The sequence below is a fragment of the Macrotis lagotis genome, chromosome X (assembly GCF_037893015.1).
Source record: "Macrotis lagotis isolate mMagLag1 chromosome X, bilby.v1.9.chrom.fasta, whole genome shotgun sequence".
NCBI lineage: Eukaryota > Metazoa > Chordata > Mammalia > Peramelemorphia > Peramelidae > Macrotis > Macrotis lagotis.
The window spans coordinates 456,850,108-456,870,036 of NC_133666.1; the positions used below are offsets into that span (position 1 = coordinate 456,850,108).

The 19,929-nt window shown below is 36.3% G+C and overlaps 1 protein-coding gene and 1 pseudogene across 4 annotated transcripts in view; both read right to left on the reverse strand.

Moving 5' to 3' along the window:
• YES1 (YES proto-oncogene 1, Src family tyrosine kinase) overlaps nucleotides 1–19,929 on the reverse strand; it is a 102,194-nt gene that overhangs the window by 41,841 nt on the left and 40,424 nt on the right. For all 4 annotated transcript variants that reach the window (XR_012471986.1, XR_012471987.1, XM_074204039.1 and 1 more), the window contains exon 2: nucleotides 17,925–18,199. Coding sequence is in view for 2 of the 4 variants with exons in the window: in XM_074204039.1 (XP_074060140.1) it covers nucleotides 17,925–18,189 (265 nt within the window). In the remaining 2 variants the exon portion in view is untranslated. The remainder of the gene's footprint in view (nucleotides 1–17,924; nucleotides 18,200–19,929) is intronic.
• LOC141500653 (D-dopachrome decarboxylase pseudogene) lies at nucleotides 1,521–11,326 on the reverse strand (annotated as a pseudogene).

Below are 19,929 nucleotides of genomic sequence, written 5' to 3' on the forward strand. Positions count from 1 at the left end.
AAAAATATAATAGCCAAATTTCAGGGCGCTCAGTTCAAGGAGAAAGTATTGCAAGCAGTGAGAAAGAAACAATTCAAATATCATGAAGCCACAGTCAGGACAACACAAGATTTAGCAGTTTCTACATTAAAGACTCATAGGACTTGGAATATAATATCCTGAGAGGCAAAAGAGGTTGGATTACAACCAAGAATCAACTATCTAGCAAAACTAGATATACTCTCTTTTCAGGGGAAAAGATAGACATTCAATGAAAATAGGGACTTTCAAACTTTCCTATGAAACAACAAGAGCTGAACAGAAAATTTGATGTTCAATGAGATTCAAGTGGAACATAAAAAGGTAAACAAGAAAGATAAATCATAAGGAACTTAATGATGTTGAACTGCTTATGTTCCTGTACAGAAAGAGGAAACTGCTAACTCATATGAACTTTCTTATTTATTCGGGCAATTAGAAGGAGCATATATAGGCAAGGTAAAAGTGGGAGTCAAATTTTTAGGAATAATATATTTAAAAGATCGAGTCTGGTGCAGCTAGGTGGCATAGTAGATAAAGCATGAGCCCCAGAGTCAGGAGAACCTGAATTCAAATTTAGCTTCAGACATTTAATAGTTACTTAGCTGTGTGACTTTGAGCAAGTCACTTAACCCCATTGCCTAAATGAATGAAATGAAAAGATGGAAGAGAAAGGAATGTACTAAGAAAAAGGAGAAAGGGGTTAGTTATTCAGTTATTTCACATAAAAGAGGCAAGAAAAAGCTTTTGCAATGGAGTATAATGGAAGAAGTGGGAGGGGAAGTGAGTGAGCCTCACTCTCATTGAAATTGGCTTAGTCTATACCCGGAAAAGATCATGCAAAAGTCACTTATACAAAAATATTCATAGCAGCCCTGTTTGTAGCACCAAAGAATTTGAAATTGAGGGGACATCCATCCAATGGGGAATGGTTGAATAAACTGTGTTATATGTATTTGATGGAACACTATTGCTCTATTAGAAATCAAGAGGGATGGAAATTCAGAGAAGCCTGGAAAGACTTGCATGAACTGATGCTGAGTGAGATGAGCAGAACCAGAAGAACACTGTACATCCTAACAGCAACATGGGGGTGATGATCAACGTTAATGGACTTGCTCATTACATCAATGTAATAATAAGGGACAATAAATTTTAGAGTACCTGTGACAGAGAATACCCATCTGTATCCAGAGAAAGAACTGTGGAGTTTAAACAAAGACCAAAGTCTATTACCTTCAATTTTTTTAAAAAAATTTTTCTTCTGTATTACATAACTTTTCTATATCTAGTATTTTATTTTATCCTCAAGGATATGATTTCTCTTAACACATTCAATTTTGATAAATAAATATATGTATGTGTATGTATATACATACATATATACATATACACATATACATATACACACATATATATATATGTATGTATGTATATATATATATATAGAGAGAGAGAGAGAGAGAGAGCATGGAAACAATGCAAAAATAATAAGACTACCTTCTGTGGGGGAATAGGGGAAGGAAGGTGGGGGGGAAATTGTAAAATTCAAAACCTTACAAAAAACTACTACTGTATATAATTGGAAAACAAATAAAATAGTAATAAAAAAAATTGGCTTAGAGAGGGAAAAACACACATTCAATTGCGAGCAGAAATCTATTTTACCCCAGAGGAAAATAGGAGGTGAAAAGGGATGTGAAAAAGATGAAGGGAGCTGACAGAAGGGAGGGAAGAGTGTGGGAGAGAGTAGTCAGATGCAAAACACTTTTATGAAGGGACAGGATGAAAGAAGAGAAAGAATAAACAGGGGGAGGGGGATATGATGATATGATGCAGGGAAATAATTAGCAATAGTATATGTGGGGGAAAAAATTGAAACAAGTTTCACTGATAAAGACCTCATTTCTCAAACACAGAAAACTGAGTCAATTTTATAAAAAAGAATCATTCCCCAATTGATAAATGTTCAAAAGGTATGAACTGTTTTCAGATGAAGTTATCAATGCTATCTAGTTAAATCATTTTTTAAAAAGTACTAGCTCACTTTTGATTGGAGAAATGTGGATTAGGACAATTCTGAGGTACTACCTTATTGGATTTGCTACTAAGTCAGAAAGAGAAGGTAACAAATGTTGGAAGGGAAGAGGGAAAATGAGATAAATGTACCTTTTTTCAGCAATGCTGGACCCAAGACAACTCTGAAGGACTTAAGGTAAAGAATACGATCCATTACTAACATATTAAGTAATTTGCTTTCTCAATGAGGGCTACTGGGTGGGAGGAAGGGAGAAAATTCAGAACTCAAGGTTTTAAAAGTGAATACTGAAACTTGTTTTTACATGTAACCAAGGAAAATAAAAAGTTAAAAAAAAATGCTGAGTGTTGGTTAAGAACTGGAAAGTGTTGGAGATGCCCATCAATCGAGAAATGGCTAAACTATGATTTATGATCATGATGGAATATTACTCTAATGAGTTCAATGATTTCAGAAAAGCATAAAGAGACATAACATAAAATAATGAAGGGTGGTATTAGCAAAACCAAAAGAACCCTATATACAGTAACAGCAGTATTGTTTTAAAAATAACACTTGAGTATTAGAACAGGTGGAGCCAAGATGACAGCAGAAGAGCCTCTCTTAGGTGCTCTCTCCAAAATATTTCAAAAACCTTAAAATTATGACTGACTAAATTTTTAAGAGAGGCAATTCTCCAGCCCAGGGTAACCTGGAAGATAGTGGGAAAACTGGGTTCCATGGGGTTGGAGAGGAGCTATTCGAGAGGGAAGGAACTTCAGACTCCCAGGAATAGCCCCAGGGCTCACCAAGCACAACTTGAAAGATCAGCAGGGAGACCTCTTCCAGAGGGAGTGCAAAGCCCAGGCCCTCAGCCCAGCCACAGCACAGCCCAGATCCCAGGAAATGGAAGCAGGCCCGTGGAGCTGCCCTGCAGGAGCCTCCAGGCAGCTGTGTCCTGAACGCTCAGGCCACCAAAGGTAAAGGAGTGGAGGAAGACTGCCAAGGTCTGTCCTCTGAACCTGGAACAGGACTCTTGAGATTTTGAGCACATTCAGATCCTGGTCTCAGTGTAGGCCCCCCCATAGAGCAGGAACGGCCCTCACAGCCCTGGGGCAGAGGGGTGAGCTTGTGGTCATTCACAGAGCAGGAGAGCAGTCAGAGCCTCACACAGGGGAGCATTCTAATAATACTCAAAAGCTCAGAAAGCACCCCAAAACCAGGCACAGGCTGGGGAAATAGTAAACAGGAAAAAAAAAAGGAATCTGATCATAGACAATTACTTTGGTCCCATGGAGGACCAAAATATTCAATATAAAGATGAGAAAGTCAAGCTTCTGCGTCTAAAGACTCCAAGAAAGATGGAAGTTGGGCTCAGGCTATGATAGAGCTCAAAGATTTTGAAAATCAAGTAAGAAGAAAAATTGGGAAAAGAAATGAGATGCAGGAAAAACATGAAAATCAGGTCAGCAGCTTAGTCAAGGAGATCTAAAAAAATGCTGAAGAAAATAACATGTTAAAAACCAGCTTAGGTCAAAATGGATGAAACAGTTCAAAAGTTATTGAGAAGAATGCTTTAAAAAGCACAACTGGCCAGATGGAAAAGGAGATAAGAAAGTTCTCTGAGGAAAATAAATCCTTCAGATATAGAATGGAGCTAAAGGAAGCTGACGACTTTGTGAAAAGTCAAGACACAATAATTCAACACACCAAAAGAATGAAAAACCAGAAGAAAATGTCAACTTATCTCACTGAAAAAAAACAACTGATCTGGAAAAAACAGATCCAAGAAAGATAATTTAAAAATTATTGGGCTACCTGAAAAGTCATGATCAGGAAAGGAGCCCTGACCTCATTTTTAAAGAATTCCTGCAGAAAAATTGCCCCGATATCGTAGAAGCAGAAAGTAAAATAGAAATTGAGAAAATCCACCATTCTCCCCCAGAAAGAGAGCCAAAAAAACCAACCCCCAGGAATATTATAGCCAAGTTCCGGAACTCCCAAGTCAAAGAGAAAATATTACAAGCAGCCAGAAGGTCACAATTCAAATATCGTGGAGTTACAGTCAGGATCACACAGGACTTAGCAGCAACTACATTATGGGCTTGTAGGGCTTAGAATATAATATTCCAGAAGGAGAAAGAACTTGGAATGAATCTGAGAATCAACTACCCAGCAAAACTGAACATCTTCTTTCAGGGGAAAAGATGGACTTTCAATGAAACAGGAGAATTTCAAATGTTCCTGTTGAAACGACCAGAGCTTAAAGTTTGACCTTCAAGTACAGAACTCAGGTAAAGCAAAAAGAGTGGACAGGAAGGGTAAATTATGAAGGATTTACTAATGATGAACTGAATGTATTCCTGCATGGAAAGAGTATACTGATAATACTCATATGAACCTTCTCATTTAATGGAGCAGGTTAAAGGAGCTTTTTATATATGAGGCATAGGAGAGAGTTGAATTTGAAGATATAATATAGTGTAAAAATGGAGTCAATGGGTGAAAGGGAAATATACTGGGAGAAAGAGAAAGGAAAGGTAGAATAGGCTAAGATATTTCTTATAAAAGATATTTCATGTAGCTTTTGCAATGGTATGAAAGGGGAAAAGGTGAGGGGGAAAGGAGGGAACATCTCATCGGAAAGGAAACAGCATATCTATCTATATGCAATAGGGTATAGACATCTAGAAAAAAAGGAGAGAAGGGGGAGAGGGGGGAATGTGGGTGATAGAGGAGAGGGTAGATCATAGGAAAGGATAGTCAAATAATCTAACACATTTTCTTTTTTACTTTTTTGCAAGGTCCTGGGATTGGGTGGTCTGTCCAGGACCATGGGACCAAGTGGTTGCTGGATCTCTGAGGTAGGATGTGGGCTTGGGGCCTCCTGGCCCCAGGGCCAGTGCTCTGTCCGCTGTGCCACTTGGTTATCCCACAGCACACTTTTTGAAGTGGGACAGGGTGAAAGAGAAAATATAATAGATGGTAGTGGGGAGGAATGGATGGAGAGAATTACAATCAGCAACAGCAACTGTGGGAAAATGTGCAAGTTAACTACTATGATGGACTTAAGATACAGAAAGTGATGCACACGATGATATCAGAATACAGATTGAAACACATTTTTTCTCTTTCTATTTCTCATGAGGTTTTATATTTTTGTGGGGGAGGGGGTATTATGTTTATTCATTTTTTTGTTTGTTTTGATCAAAGATAGGGCTCCATATTATTCTGCTAGCCCTAAGGAGGGTCCTTGGTTTCTGTGGGGGCAGGGCTGGCAGAGAGCCTGCTAGTCCATCAGCACCAACTCTGGGCTGCTTACAGAAAGGTCTTCACTGTGCCCTTCTTGCCAATTTGCCAAGGCTCCAGAGGGTAGAATCGAAGGTTAATTCTGTCTAGACTTAGACTCAGTTCCTTGGTGAGGAACTCAAAGAACTTGGCACTGTGGTCCTGGTTTTCCTTGGCTGTGCCAACCACCCCAATGAAGGAGACGATGAGCTGGGCACAGGGGTCCCTGAGCCACTCAGGATCATGATGAGGCCTGGCCTCACAGTTACATTCACTCTGTCCTGGGGTTTGCCCAGCACCGCTGTGGCAGTGGCGCACAGGTGCTGGCTCAGGCTGCTGGGTAGCCGGTTGGCTGGCAGGCTGGTGTCCAGCTCCACAAAGGGCATGGCGGTTGGCCGGACATGAGGGCTTGGCGGACAGACTGTCTGGCAGAGGGACGGGAGGTGAGGGGCTCACTGGGCGAGGGGCTCCGGGGGCAAGGTGGAGAGGGTGCCAAGGATCCCTGGGAGCCAAGCTGGGCTGGGAAGCTTATGTTTACTCTTAAACAAGAATATTTTAGTAATATATAACTAAAGAAAAATAAATTTTTTTAAAAATAAAAAAATAAAAACTCTGAGTAACCAAACCATTCTATTCTATATCTATACATACACACACACACACACACACACACACACACACACACACACACCTCAAAGATCCTAATAAAGGAGGATGTTGTTCAGACACAAAGAGATTTTGCTGTAGTACAGGAAATGATGATCTGGTCATTTTAGAAGGAAGATGCAGTACACCTCTGAATAAACAGGGTAATAAAGAGGAAATAAGCATAATGCACTCTTACATATTTTTCCATACACACATCTATGCTTATCTATGCTATTTATGTAGTGTATATAAGTATATGCTTAATTGTAGCCTTCTAAACACAACAGAAAATTTAAAAAGCTGAGCATGCTTTGAAAAAAATGTGTGCTATTTATTACATAGGTTTTCCTGAAATGGACATTTGTTTATATTGAATTCTTTCTTAATGATCTGGTGGGTACATGACAATTTTTTTTTTAATTTTTGTATTTAAGTAAAGTTTGACTTGCCCCCATCCATTTTTTTTTTAGGTTTTTTTGCAAGGCAATGGGGTTAAGTGGCTTGACCAAGGCCACACAGCTAGGTAATTATTAAGTGTCTGAGGCTGGATTTGAACTCAGGTACTCCTGACACCAGGGCCGGTGCTCTACTCACTATGCCACCTAACTGCCCCCCAACTGTATTTTTTAATACAAAATCCTATGTATATTTTTGATTAAGAGAAAACAAACATTTTATTAGATATGGCAAATATATATATATATCTTTAAAGGATTGCCTTCATTAAGATGTCTCCCAGGAGTATTTTAACATCATATAAAATTCTTTGATCTTAGCACAGAGATAGCATTGTTCAATGACCATACGATAGTCAATATTAAATGGGCAAAACCTGGTAAATTTTTGAGCTGAAAGATTCTTAATACTGTCTAAGTCCAATCTCTTTTGCAGATGAAGGAACTAAGACTGAAAGAAGTCATAAATGACTGAGAGAAGAATGAAGTAATACAGGTATAATTCAGGTTCTTTTTTCCAAATCTTAATTTTCTTTAAATTGAACCAACATCTCTCATGTTCTACAATACAATGTAAATGGGAAAGGGATTTTCTCTATATTTAGAAGTCTGTTTAGCTCCTCCATTAAAACGTAAGCTCCTTTCTGGAAGAGATTATTTCATCTTTGTATTTGTACCCCAGTATCCAGCTTACCACACCCTTCATTCCAGTTGGACTGATTGCAGCATACAAAATTTCATTTTTCACTTCTGAAAATGTTTTACCCCAGGTCTAGAAAAAATACCTTCCTTAATTTTCCTTCTTGGAACCTTTGCCTCACACTTCAGGCAGGATTCAACTTAAGTAGAAGCCATGAATATTGGGCCTGGGAGTCAGTGGCAACTGAGTTTGAATTCAGTTTCACATTTACTAGATGTGTGGGTATATTTTAAAACTCTCTCAATTTGAGTATTCTTGCTCATAAAATAAGGCAGCTGGACTTAGTGCTCTTTCAGCTGTCCAGCTCCTGAGTCTCCAGCTCTAAATCTATGATTCTATGACTTTATTAAAGCCATTACCTATTAATGCCCCTGCCCAAAATTACTTTGTATTTATATTATATATTTTTAATTTTTACTTAAACACATATTTAGGGTTATCCCCACCAGCAGAACTAAAAGTTCTTCAAAGAGTCAGGAATGTTTTGTTTTTATCTTTGTTTTGACAGTCCCTAGCAAAGAGTAGGTCCTTAAACAATGCTTGTTGAACTGAACTGTTGAAACAAGGATTTGAAGAATGGATATTATCTAGATTATAAGCTAGTTTCATTAGTGTGTATATTTTGGAATCACAGGACTAGAAGTGAATAAGAAGAACAACACAACATAAGATATATGTGAGAAACTGCATAATACTTTTATTGATCCCAGGCTGTCCAATTTTAAAATATCAATAATATTACTCTAGGGCTGCCTACCATTGTAAATACTGTGATCTCCAAAGTGGTGCCTAAGAATTGGCAACATAAAAAAAATCATCTAGGAAATGGACAGTTAGAAAAGGATGCTGTCAGGTAAAGGGGAGGAGAGGGAAGGGAAGAGCTGAAAGCCTGAGTGTTGCAATAATACTCAAGCAACATGAATATACCTTCATATCTTCCCATGTTAGGGAGATCCTATAGAAAAATGTCTTAGTAAGATAAGAATGTTGAGAATACCCACACTGAATGAACAGAGAGAGATTCAATAAAGCTAATGTTATAGGGGAACAAAAAAGGGATTCTGGAATCCTTTATTACATTTAGTATATCTAACTAAATAAATCCTATGAAACTGGACAATCAAATTCAAAACTGATAAGATTTCACCAATCAGTAATTAGCAAAATTTCTATCCTGAGAAAGGGACAAATTTTTCTCAAGAGAATTCAGGGGGCAAAGCCAATATGGCAGCATGAGAACAGGCTTTCCCAGAAGCTCTCTCCAAAATATTTCAAAAATCTTAAAATTATGATTCTAATTAAATTTTTGAGAGCCCACAGAAAGATCCAGTGAGGCAATTCTCTAGCCCAAGGTAACCTGGAAGATCATGGGAAGGCTCCACGGAGTTGGAGAAACAGCAGTGCAGCCAGGATGATCATGCCAAACCCCAGGAGCTCCCTTTCAGGAACAGCCCATGGGGCGACTGGGTCCCTGGGAGCACCGACTCCTGGCAGAAGCAATTTCCTGACCTGCCAACCCAGGGAACACAACTTGGAAGATCAGAGGGAACCTTCTGCCAGAGTGAGTGGGAGCCAGCATGGCCCTCACTGCAGCCCAAATCCCAGAAAATGGAAGCAGGCCCACAGAGCTGCCCAGCAGGGAGCTGCTTGGGCAGCTGCTTCCAGAGCCCTCAGCTCATAGAAGGTAATGCGGTGGTGGGAAGACTGTCAAGGTCTCTCCTCTGTCCCTGGGACAGGACTCTTGTGCTTTGTCCATATTCAGACCCTGGTCACAGTCTGGGCCCCCCCATTGCCACAGTGGAACAGGGACCCTCCTCATAGCTCCAGGGCAGAGGGGAGAGCTTGTGATAATCCCAGAGCACAGGGAGGAAAGCCTCTCATAAACCTTGAAGGAACTGAGGTCCTTGTGGGAGTGCCCCAATAATACTTCAAAGGCTCTCAGGAAGTGCCCCCAAACCAGGGTACAGGCTAGGGAAATGAATAAATAGAAAAAAAGAACCTGACCACAGACAATTAGTGTGGTCCCATGAAGGATCAAAACACACACACTCCGAAGATGACAAAATCTAAGCTTCTGTATCCAAAGCCTCCAAGAAATATAGGAATTGGTCTCAGGCTATGACAGGGCTCAAAAAAAGATTTCGAAAATCAAGTAAGGGAAGAGGAAAAACTGGGAAGAGAAATGAGAGAGATACAGAAAATATGAACATCAAGTCAGCAGCTTGGTGAAGGAGATCCAAAAAGTGTTAATGAAAATAACATGTTAAAAATCAGCTTAGGTCAAATGAAAAAAACAGTCCAAAAAGTTAATGAGGAGAATACCTTAAAAAGCAGAATTGGTCAGATGGAAAAGGAGATAAGAAAGCTCTCTGAAGATAAAAATTCCTTCAAATGTAGAATGGTGCTAAAGGAAGCCAATGACTTTGTGAGGAATCAAGAAATAATACAAAACCAAAAGAATGAAAAACTAGAAGAAAACATTAAATATCTCATTGAAAAAAACAACTGATCTGGAAAACAGATCCAGGAGAGACAATTTAAAAATTATTGGGATACCTGAAAGTCATGATCAGGAAAAGAGCCTTGACTTCCTTTTTAAAGAATTTCTACAGGAAAACTGCACTGATATTCTAGAAGCAAAGGGGAAAAATAGAAATTGAGAGAATCTATAAATCTCTTGAAAGAGATCCAAATAAAAATCTCTAGGAATATTATAACCAAGTTCTAGAACTCCCAAGTTGCAGAGAAAATATTACAAGCAGCCAGAAGTAAACATTACCCCCCCAAAAAAATGAAAAACCTCACAAAAAATAAAGTAAAAAGAAAGAGAAAAAAACCAAATATTGTGGAGCTACAGTCAGGATTACACAGGATTTAGCAGCATCCACATTAAGGACTCATATGGCTTGGAATATGATATTCTGGAAGGCAAGATCTTGCAATGAATCTGAGAAATCAACTACCCAGCAAAACTGAACATCCTCTTCCAGGGGGAATACATGAACTTTCAATGAAACAGGGGAACTGGAAAGATTCCTGTTGAAATGACCAGAGCTGAACAGAAAGTTTGATCTTCAAGTACAAGACTCAGGTGAAGCACAGCGAAAGAGGATGAAAAGGGTAAATTATGAGGGATTTAATGATAATGAACTGCATGTATTCCTTCATGGGAAGATGATACTGATAATACTCATATGAACCTTCTCATTTATAACAGCAGTTAGAATGAGCTTTATATATGAGGCACAGGAGAGAACCGAATTTGAAGGTAAATATACTTTCAAAATGGAGTCAAATGGGAGAAAAGAAAATGGACTGGGAGAAAGGGAAAGGAGAGGTAGAATATATTTAAGATATTTCATGTAAAAGAGTCAAGAAATAGCGATTGTGTTGATATGGAAGGGGGGAAGGTGAGGGGGAACGAGGGAGCTTTATTCTCATCAGAAATGGCTCAAAAAATTTTTTTAGTTAAAAAAATGGTTCAGAGAGGAAACAACAAACATGCATACAAAATAGGGCATAGAAATCTAGAAGAAAAAGAAGAGAAAGGAGATGGGAGAGGGGATGTAGGGGATAGATGAGAGGATAGATCATGGGAGAAGATAGTCAGATATAACATTTTATTTTTTTACTTTTTGTAAGGTGGTGGGATTGGGTGACCTGTCTGGGACCAAGGGGCTGGGGTGGTCACTGGGTCTCTGTGGTGGGATGTAGACTTGGGGTCTCATGGCTGGTGCTCTGTCTGCTGCACCACTTGGCTGCCCCATAGCACATTTTTGAAGAGAGACAGAATGAAAGGAAAGAGAAAATATAATAAATAGTAGAGGGGATTAATGGAGGGAGGAATTACCTATGAAAAAATATGAAAGTAACTTCTCTGATAGACTTATGATAAAGAATGAGATCCACCCCAGAGTCAGAGCTGATGGTATCTGAACACAGACTGAAGCACATTTTTTCCTTTCTTTCATTTTATTTCTCATGAGTTTTTTATTTTTGTGGGGGAGTGGAGATTATGTTTACTCTTACTCTTTACTCTTACAAGACTATTTTAGTAATATGTAAATAAAAAAAAGATGTAAATTAAAAAAAGAACTCTGGGCACGAAAACTCCAGCAGAAACTTTTTATATTAGTGTTGCCTCATCTTCCCATTTTTACAGATGCTATAGCTTAATATTTTGGTACCAAGTAATCCTAATTTTAGCAACAAAACTAAACTAAGATTATTTAAAGCATAACATTTACTTATGATAATATACAGTATGCTCAAAAAATAAAATGAGTTAATTTTAATAAACAGATGAGTAATTTATGAATATAAAATAAAATGCATTTACAGGATTCTTAAGAGTCAACTATCAAAAATGATCTACCAAAATATTAATACAACAGAGGAATAAAATAATTCAGTGTCAAAACATTAATTCTGGGATTTCAATACAAGACTGCCCAAATGAGAGAGAGCGAGCGAGAGAGAGAGAGAGAGAGAGAGAGAGAGAGAGAGAGATATCCTGGCTCCCACATATCTAACACTGAAGTTTCTGAAGTTTGAACTGGACTGAATGATAATGATGAAATCCCAATGAAAAACTATAGTAATACAGCATAGGATTTCAGAGAAACCTAAAAAAGGCAAATTTATTTGAACAATTGGAAAAAGCTAAAAGATGATATAGTGCTAACATTACAATATAGACTTCTAAACATGAATCCCTTCAGAATCATAATGTCTTCAAAAGGTAAAAAGCAAGTTAACACAGAAAAACAGGAACTGGGGTTAGGTTGGCTTTGTTCTGTAGGTTTTAGAAGAAAAGGAGAATGAAGCATAAAAAAGAATATTAATAGTGTAGAAAACAGGAAGAAGAGGTAGACCTTATTTTTTTTCTAACTGGGCTGCATGATAAAAAGAGTATACAATCCTGAAGAATAGGGGAAGATGTGAATATCAGATCAAACAAATAAAATCAATTATTCTTATTTGAAATGGACAAGGAAGGTTTAATATACTGAATATGGTACAGAAATATATCAAACTCTACATGGACAAAGTAGGGAAAGGGAGAAGAGGAGGATGAGGAAAGAAGAGAAATCACAAGAAAACAAATCTTTTGATCATGAAGTGGGGATTAAAACATCTAAAAAAGGGGCTAGATAGATACAGAGAGACAAACAGAGGAAAGGAAAACAGAACCAGAATCTAAAGGGTTGCCTACCAACTGAAGGAATAGTTCAACAAATTAGGGCATGTAAATATAATGGAATATTAATGAACCTTAAGAAATGATCAAAAAATTAATTTCACAGAATCCAAGGGGCTATGAACTGATGCAAAATGAAGTGAGTACAATCAAGAGAACAATTTATATAAAGATAGCAGACTGTAAAGAAAAACAAGTCAGTTCTGACTAACCCAATGATCAATCATGTCCACAGAGGACTTATGATGAAGCACATTATCTTATCTTCCACCTGTCCCAGAGGTGATGAACTCTAGGTGTAGAAAGAAATATTTATTTTGGGGCATGGTCACTGTGGAATTTTTCTGGAATAGGCCAATTTCTTGCAAATTTTTTTTCCTCTTTTGTTCTCTTGACTTTTAATTGGGGAAGTGGTGTTGAAAGGAAAATATAATCAGCAATAGTGATAACAAGAGAAAAAAGGATCACTGAAACATATTTTTGAACATATTTGAACATACATAAGAGAAAAGAAGTTCACAAGGAAGCACAGGCAAGGCAAAATGGCTTTGAAAGTAAGCTGTAGAATTTTAATACACTTAAAAAAAGGCAAAGAGACTGTAACTATGTCCAAGGGGCTATAAAACTAGGCATACCTTTTGATCCAGAAATATCACTCAGTATTGCAAAGAGATAAACAAAAATGAAAAGGATCTATTTAACAAAAAATATTTATAGCAGTTCTTTTCTGGTAGGCAAAGAACTGGAATTTGGGGGGTAAGCATCATTTGGGAAATGGCTGAACAAATTATGGAATCTGACTGCTATGGAAAATTATTGTGTCATAAGAAATGACTAACAGAATGATTTCAGAAAAACCTAGAATGAGCAGATGCATAGTGAAGTGAGCAGAACTAGAACCAGAACCATGGTAACAGCAACTGACACTACAATGATCCAAGAGACTTCTGAAGGATTCCCCCCCCTGGATTTCTGCAAGGCAATGGGGTTAAGTGACTTGCCCAAGGTCACAAAGCTAAGTAAGTCTGAGGTCACATTTGAACTCATGTCCTCCTGACTGCAAGGCCAATGCTCTATCCATTGTGCTTACCTAACTGCTCCTCTTCTGAAGGCTTTTTGATGAAAAAATGCTATCCATCCCCAGAGAAAGAATTGATAGGAATCTGCATGTCGATTGAAGCATACTTTTTTTTTTTAGGTTTTTGCAAGGCAAACAGGGTTAAGTGGCTTGCCCAAGGCCACACAACTAGTTAATAGTGTCTGAGGCTGGATTTGAACTCAGGTACTCCTCACTCCAGGGCCAGTGCTCTGTCCACTGCGCCACCTAGCCACCCCAAATTTTTATTTTTCTTATTTTTTTTTACTGTGAACATGTCTAATATGGAAATGTTTTGCATGAATGCACATATATAACCTATATCAAAGTGCTTGCCTTTTGAATGAAGGGGGTGGGAGAGAATTTGGAACTCAAGTTACTGAAAAAGATTAATGTTAAGAATTGTTATTATGCACGAGTGGGGAAAAACAAAAGGTTAAATAAATTTTTAAAAAGGCAAGGAATAGGGGCAGCTAGGTGGCGTAGTGGACAGAGCACCGGCCCTGGAGTCAGGAGTACCTGGGTTCAAATCCAGCCTCAGACACTTAATAATTACCTAGCTGTGTGGCCTTGGGCAAGCCACTTAACCCTGTTTGCTTTGCAAAAACCTAAAAAAAAAAGGCAAGGAATATGAAAATAGGGAAGCATTTTTTTCATATAGAATCCTTTTTGGGTTTTTTGATATATTATGGAAATGCTCTATTTTAAGAATTTTAATTTCAAAATAACTTTTTTTAAAAAAAGATATTTTGCCTCAAACTCTGGAATTTTTAAATCTGTCAGATATTTACTGTACTTAAAATATTTTAATTAGCAAGCTAGATTAGTTTGCTGATATTCCAAACTGTATTTTTAAAATGTAAAAGGCATTAGTACTAACATAGAAGAAAGGACAACTACCATAGAGAACCTTTTTTTTTTAACAATTTGAAACAGAATAAATGAGCTTCTAAAGTATTTTTGCTTTTCTCTTCCTATTTGGTTTCTGCTTCCTATTTCCAAAATAGGAACTGTGCAAAAATGGGATAGAAAAATAAATACACAGTAACACATTTATGTCACTTTATCACATTTATCTGTTAGAGAATTGTATATTTCACATAAAATGGAATTTGTCAATGGCTAAAGTTTAAAACTTTAAATATCACAGCATTTTTGTTCTAATCACTTTGGATAGAAATCTTTCTAAAACATGTATTTCCATATCTTCTTTAACAAAGCACAAGGAAGAAAATTTAGCTGTTTCAGGATTCTGCACTATTATTATTTAATTATTACATTATGCCTTCAAGGCTACTAAAAGTGTATAGCACTCTGGACATACAATAAATGGCTTTAGGTTTGGGTTTTTAAAATAAAAAATTGGTCTGTTTTAAGGCAGCAAGGTGGCAGAGAGGATAGTACCCTGAATTCGGAATCTGGAAGATTCATCTTCATGGGCTAAAATCTAGCTTTAGACAAAGATTGTGTGACCCTAGCCAAGTCACTTAACCCTGTTTGCTTCAGGTTCTCATATGTAAAATGAGTTGAAAAAGGAATGGCCAACTATCCTAATATCTTTGCCAAGAAAACCTGAAAAAGGGGTAAGGAAGAGTTGGACATAACAAAAATGATTTAACAACCAGTGATTTTTTTAAAAAGCTTTTAAGATTCTTCTGTCACACTTCTGGTTATAAGTTTTTATTATGACCAGTTTAATATTGGTTCTAGAAGCAGTCATTCCCTCAAAACAAACAACATTCTAGCCACTTCTAATATGCTTTTTTTCTAATCTGCTGTGACCTGGAAAATGTAATAACCAATCTTATTAGAACTGTAGAAAAGGAAAACAAAACATGCTCCAAGGGTAGTTCTCCTCTGACCAGAGTCACAAATGTCAGGTAGGCAAATATAGGTTGTAATCTATACCACTGGAAAGATCCCTAACTGATATCACACATCCTGGAATTGATGATAATTTGCCATTAAGAAATGCTTTGACACCATTTAATTCAATAAAGAATTTTCTAGGCAATGATATAAAGAAGATCAGAGCTGTATTTGTAGGATAAAGGTAAATGATAAAGGATAAAGGTATTTAGGTATTAAATCTCTTCTGACCTCAATTTCTTCTCAAATTGGGGATTAAAATAACATTTGGTCCTCCTTTATGGGGGCTGTTGTGAAAAAAGTGCTGTTAAACTGGAAAATGCTACATGATATTTAGTTATACTTCATTCTATCTCTAAGTGATTTAAAAACAAATTTCCTAAGAAAATGTAATATATTAATCATTGGTAAATCATGTCAATTCCAAATTAAATCATTTTATTTATCTCTTAAGACAAGACAATGTGACCCACACACACTTGCATCTATTTATAAATTAAAGCCTTTTTATATTATTTTATAATTATAAATTAAGGCAATTTTTATAATTTTAGAGTATTAAATAGTCTGTAACATATTTTTGAAAACAATATGTGTTCTTTCATTAGTTAAAAAGTATGCTTTTATTAATCATATGTTCTCTCATCCAATTAGTCTGAAATGATATGGGCAAGTTTTTCAAAAAATTCAACCATCAAACTCTTTGTAACTATGGATAAAGCATTCTCTCTCCAAGTCCAGATTGTGTATCCTCTTCTCCCCTTCATTTTGTAAATGGTTTTCGAGGTGTGGTTGAGAACTGTGGCCAACCTCTGAACTCTGCTACACTAGGTTTTACAATACCATAAAAAAATTCTCTGCTTCAAAGGGCAAACTGAAAATCAGATAATGAGACTTGGAATAAGAAAAACCATGTTTGGTTTCTGATTTCAACCTACATTACCTTTGTTGAAAAGTTTATATCATGCTAAACCTACAGAAAAATAAAAACACTGATGGTCTAACAGGCTGAGAAATCTTTGGATTAAAGTCACATTTTATTACAGGAGAATCTTAACTCTTCAGGCTTGTATTGGTAAGGTACAATAAGATCCATTTACTTTTTGAGATTTCAAATAATCATACCAGAAAAGGACTAAAATTATTCCAACTTTCCTATTATTACACTTGCTTTATTAGATAAAAAGAGATTCTTTTATTTTTTTGTTTTCTCAAGTACAGCAATTTATACTACATAAATGTCAGAAAACAGTTTGTGGGACCATTTAGATATGTGGCTCAAAATTTCCACCATTCTCTTTATTTCTGAGTATATTTTCCTTCTGGTTTCTCTAATTTTTAGACTCAAAGATCTACAAACACATCTACAGACACAGATGATGAAATAGTAATGTGGCTATAAATTTTTTCAAGATCAAAATTATATACATTTTCATTGATGTGTTCTGACTTTTTATTCATCTCAAAAGCTCAGGGTACCTGAAATTCTCTGAGTTCAAGTTTTGTGAAGAGTCTAAAGTTATAAAACAAGTCCTCTAGCTCAGATAGCACTCTGAACATTATTTCAATACCATGCATAATGGTATGAATGGTATTCATATATGCATACAGACATGAAATTACTGAAATGAAAAGGTTCATTTCATATTAGTAAAATATTCTATAAAAAGGCAAATTATCTTGATTCAACAGCATACCTAAGTTTCAGGTCTAACAAACTAAATGTTGAGGCCAAACTATTTTTAATGATCAAATATATCTGGCAAATCTAGTCAAGCAAACATCTTACTATGAAAATTCTGGGATATATCACTCATGATATAAAATATAGGTCTTAATTCATAAACAGTTAATACAGAGTAGCAATTGAATATTTATGTATATAATGCTGACAAACCTCTAAAAATGTAGAAATTAATGAAAATTGTCATCAGAGAACTGAAATGAAAACTATATTTATATGTAGTTATACGCTTTTCCTCTTTCTCTCCTTTAATAATGAACATGGAAAAAATCATCTATAGGCTTAAAAATCAATCGCCAGGTGTGTAGTACTAACAAACCTATTTTGCTATTTGCTTGATGTCCTAAATAAATGACAAGTCTGATGACAGAAAAAGGGATGCCTTGCTCTGCCTGCCTCAAAAAATACTGGGATTGTCAAAGGTGGAAAGGACAGCACTAAATGCATTCTTCCTCTTTGTATATACCCATAGGTTAAACAATAAAGTGAATTACATATTATCATATATAGTTTAAACAATGTAGGACACTATAGTAACACAGATGGAATCAGACAAGCAGTTGAAAATTAATTATGAGAAAAAAAAGAGACAGAATAGAAAAAAATACCAGTTTTAACTAAAGCACCATCCAAATATTTTCACTAAACTGTCCAAAACATTTTATATATACATATATATATATATACATACACACACACACTATATATATGTTCTAGAAAGTCTAATTTTATGATAGAGACATTAGTTAATTAGAGATTAAAATAATATGATAGAGACTAAAATAAGGAAAACATATCTCACTGATATCTTAGTATATAATGCTACTTACTATTTCTTAAAGGCATGATAAAAAAATGAAAAAATATAAAGCATTCACTTAAAACTCACCTGTTAGGCCAGTAGAATGTGAACTTGGCATAGATGAAAAGGCAGAAGTAGAACCTCCAAAAGGTGTCATTCCTGTTGAACCTCCAAATGGTGTCATGGAATGACTGGAAAAATTAACAGTTGATCCCTTTACTGAAGATGACTGGCACACTGGGGTAAGTTCTGATCCAAAATGACTGACATTTATACTAATAGGCTCTGAACTGCTTTCAGTTCCATATTTCATAGTTGGACTTTTGTCTTCTTTACTTTTAATGCACCCCATTGTTGATTCTCTGAAGACAAAGATAAAACAAAAAGTAAATAAAATGTTATCTGTCAATCAACTTGATTTTGGGAAGTCAAAGATCGTTATGTTAGAAATAGCATGGGGCAGCTAGGTGGCGTAGTGGATAAGGGCAGCAATAAGGGTGGCTAGATGGCGTAGTGGATAAAGCACTGGCCTTGGAGTCAGGAGTACCTGGGTTCAAATCCGATCTCAGACACTTAATAATTACCTAGCTGTGTGGCCTTGGGCAAGCCACTTAACCCCGTTTGCCTTGCAAAAAACAAACAAACAAACAAACAAAAAACAAAAACCCTTAAAAAAAAAAGAAATAGCATGGTGCAGGATCTGGAGTCAGGATTACATGGGTTCAAATCTGTCCCAGACACTTATTATCTACATAACCTTGGGTAAATCATTTTATCAGTGTGATCTCAGTTTCCTCATTTGCAATACAAGAAGAATGGAATCTGCTTTACATGATTATTAATGAGGATCAAATGAAATAATACATATAATTCTCTGTTAATCTTAAAATACTAAATGCAAGTTATGACCACTTCAAAAAGACATTACTGTTTAATTCTACTTCAATGAATAATATGAAATAAAGAATTTAATTTCTGAAATAAATGGATCGAGAGTTTCCTCATTCACGGCCAAAAAGACAATTAAGATGTTCCCTTCATTTGACTTAATTTTTCAATGTAGCTCTATGTCTCATAGTACATGGGATGTAATGGAAGTTACTGTTTTGTAAGAACAGATGTTATGTGATGAATACAGAGCAGCCTGGGAAGAAGAATTGTGTACAAAATGTAGAATGAAGCAAAGTCAAGAAAAAATTTACAGTATAAGTACAGGAGAGTCACACACCAAAGATTATTTTAAAAAATGACAAGATTTTATAAAGATCAAACAGAACTCAAATGAAGAGATAGAAGATACCACCTCCAATCTTCCTCTGAGAGGAAGAGGGAGGGTCCACAAGGTGTTACATATTGTACATTTGTGGACGTTTTCAATGTATCAATTGGCTATGATAATTTTTCTCTTAAAAAAATACTACTTGTGATGATGATGATGATGATGATGTTTTTCTTTAATTCGCAAAGAAGACCATAACATCAGGGGTGGTGATGCCATGAGAAGCACATGAATTGGATTTGAGTTGAGGGGCTGCTGTGCTAAGGCACCAGTCTCACTTTCTCCTCCAGAGGCCTCTTGGGTTCAAAGTAGCCAGATATGAATCAGGACAAATGGAAATAGTCCTGGATGAGAGGTGATCAAAGTTTAGTGACTTGTCCCAAGATCACACAGCTAGTAAGTGTCAAGTGTCTGAGGCTGAATTCAAACTCTCATCTTCCTGACTCCAAGGCCAGTGCTATCTAGTTACCATCTAGCTACCCATTTGTTACATGAGATAGGAGGGGTAGGGGATAGGACACTGGAAATAACTATGATGATGATGTAAAGAACAGAAGATACCAATTAAAACTTTTTTTAAAAAAAATAATGAATAGAGTCATTATGTCACTAGAAAGATTCACCTTTAAAGAAAGGTGAATATAGAAATTTAATCTGGGGCAGGCACAAATTAATATATATTCTATTTTGATATATAGTAAATATATAATGATAAATATAACAATCTATAGATGAATGAAATGAAATCAAGCACATTTGAAATTGTAAGTTTGAGAAGTTAGTCTTCTAGGGAAGGTCAAGTCCAGAATTCAA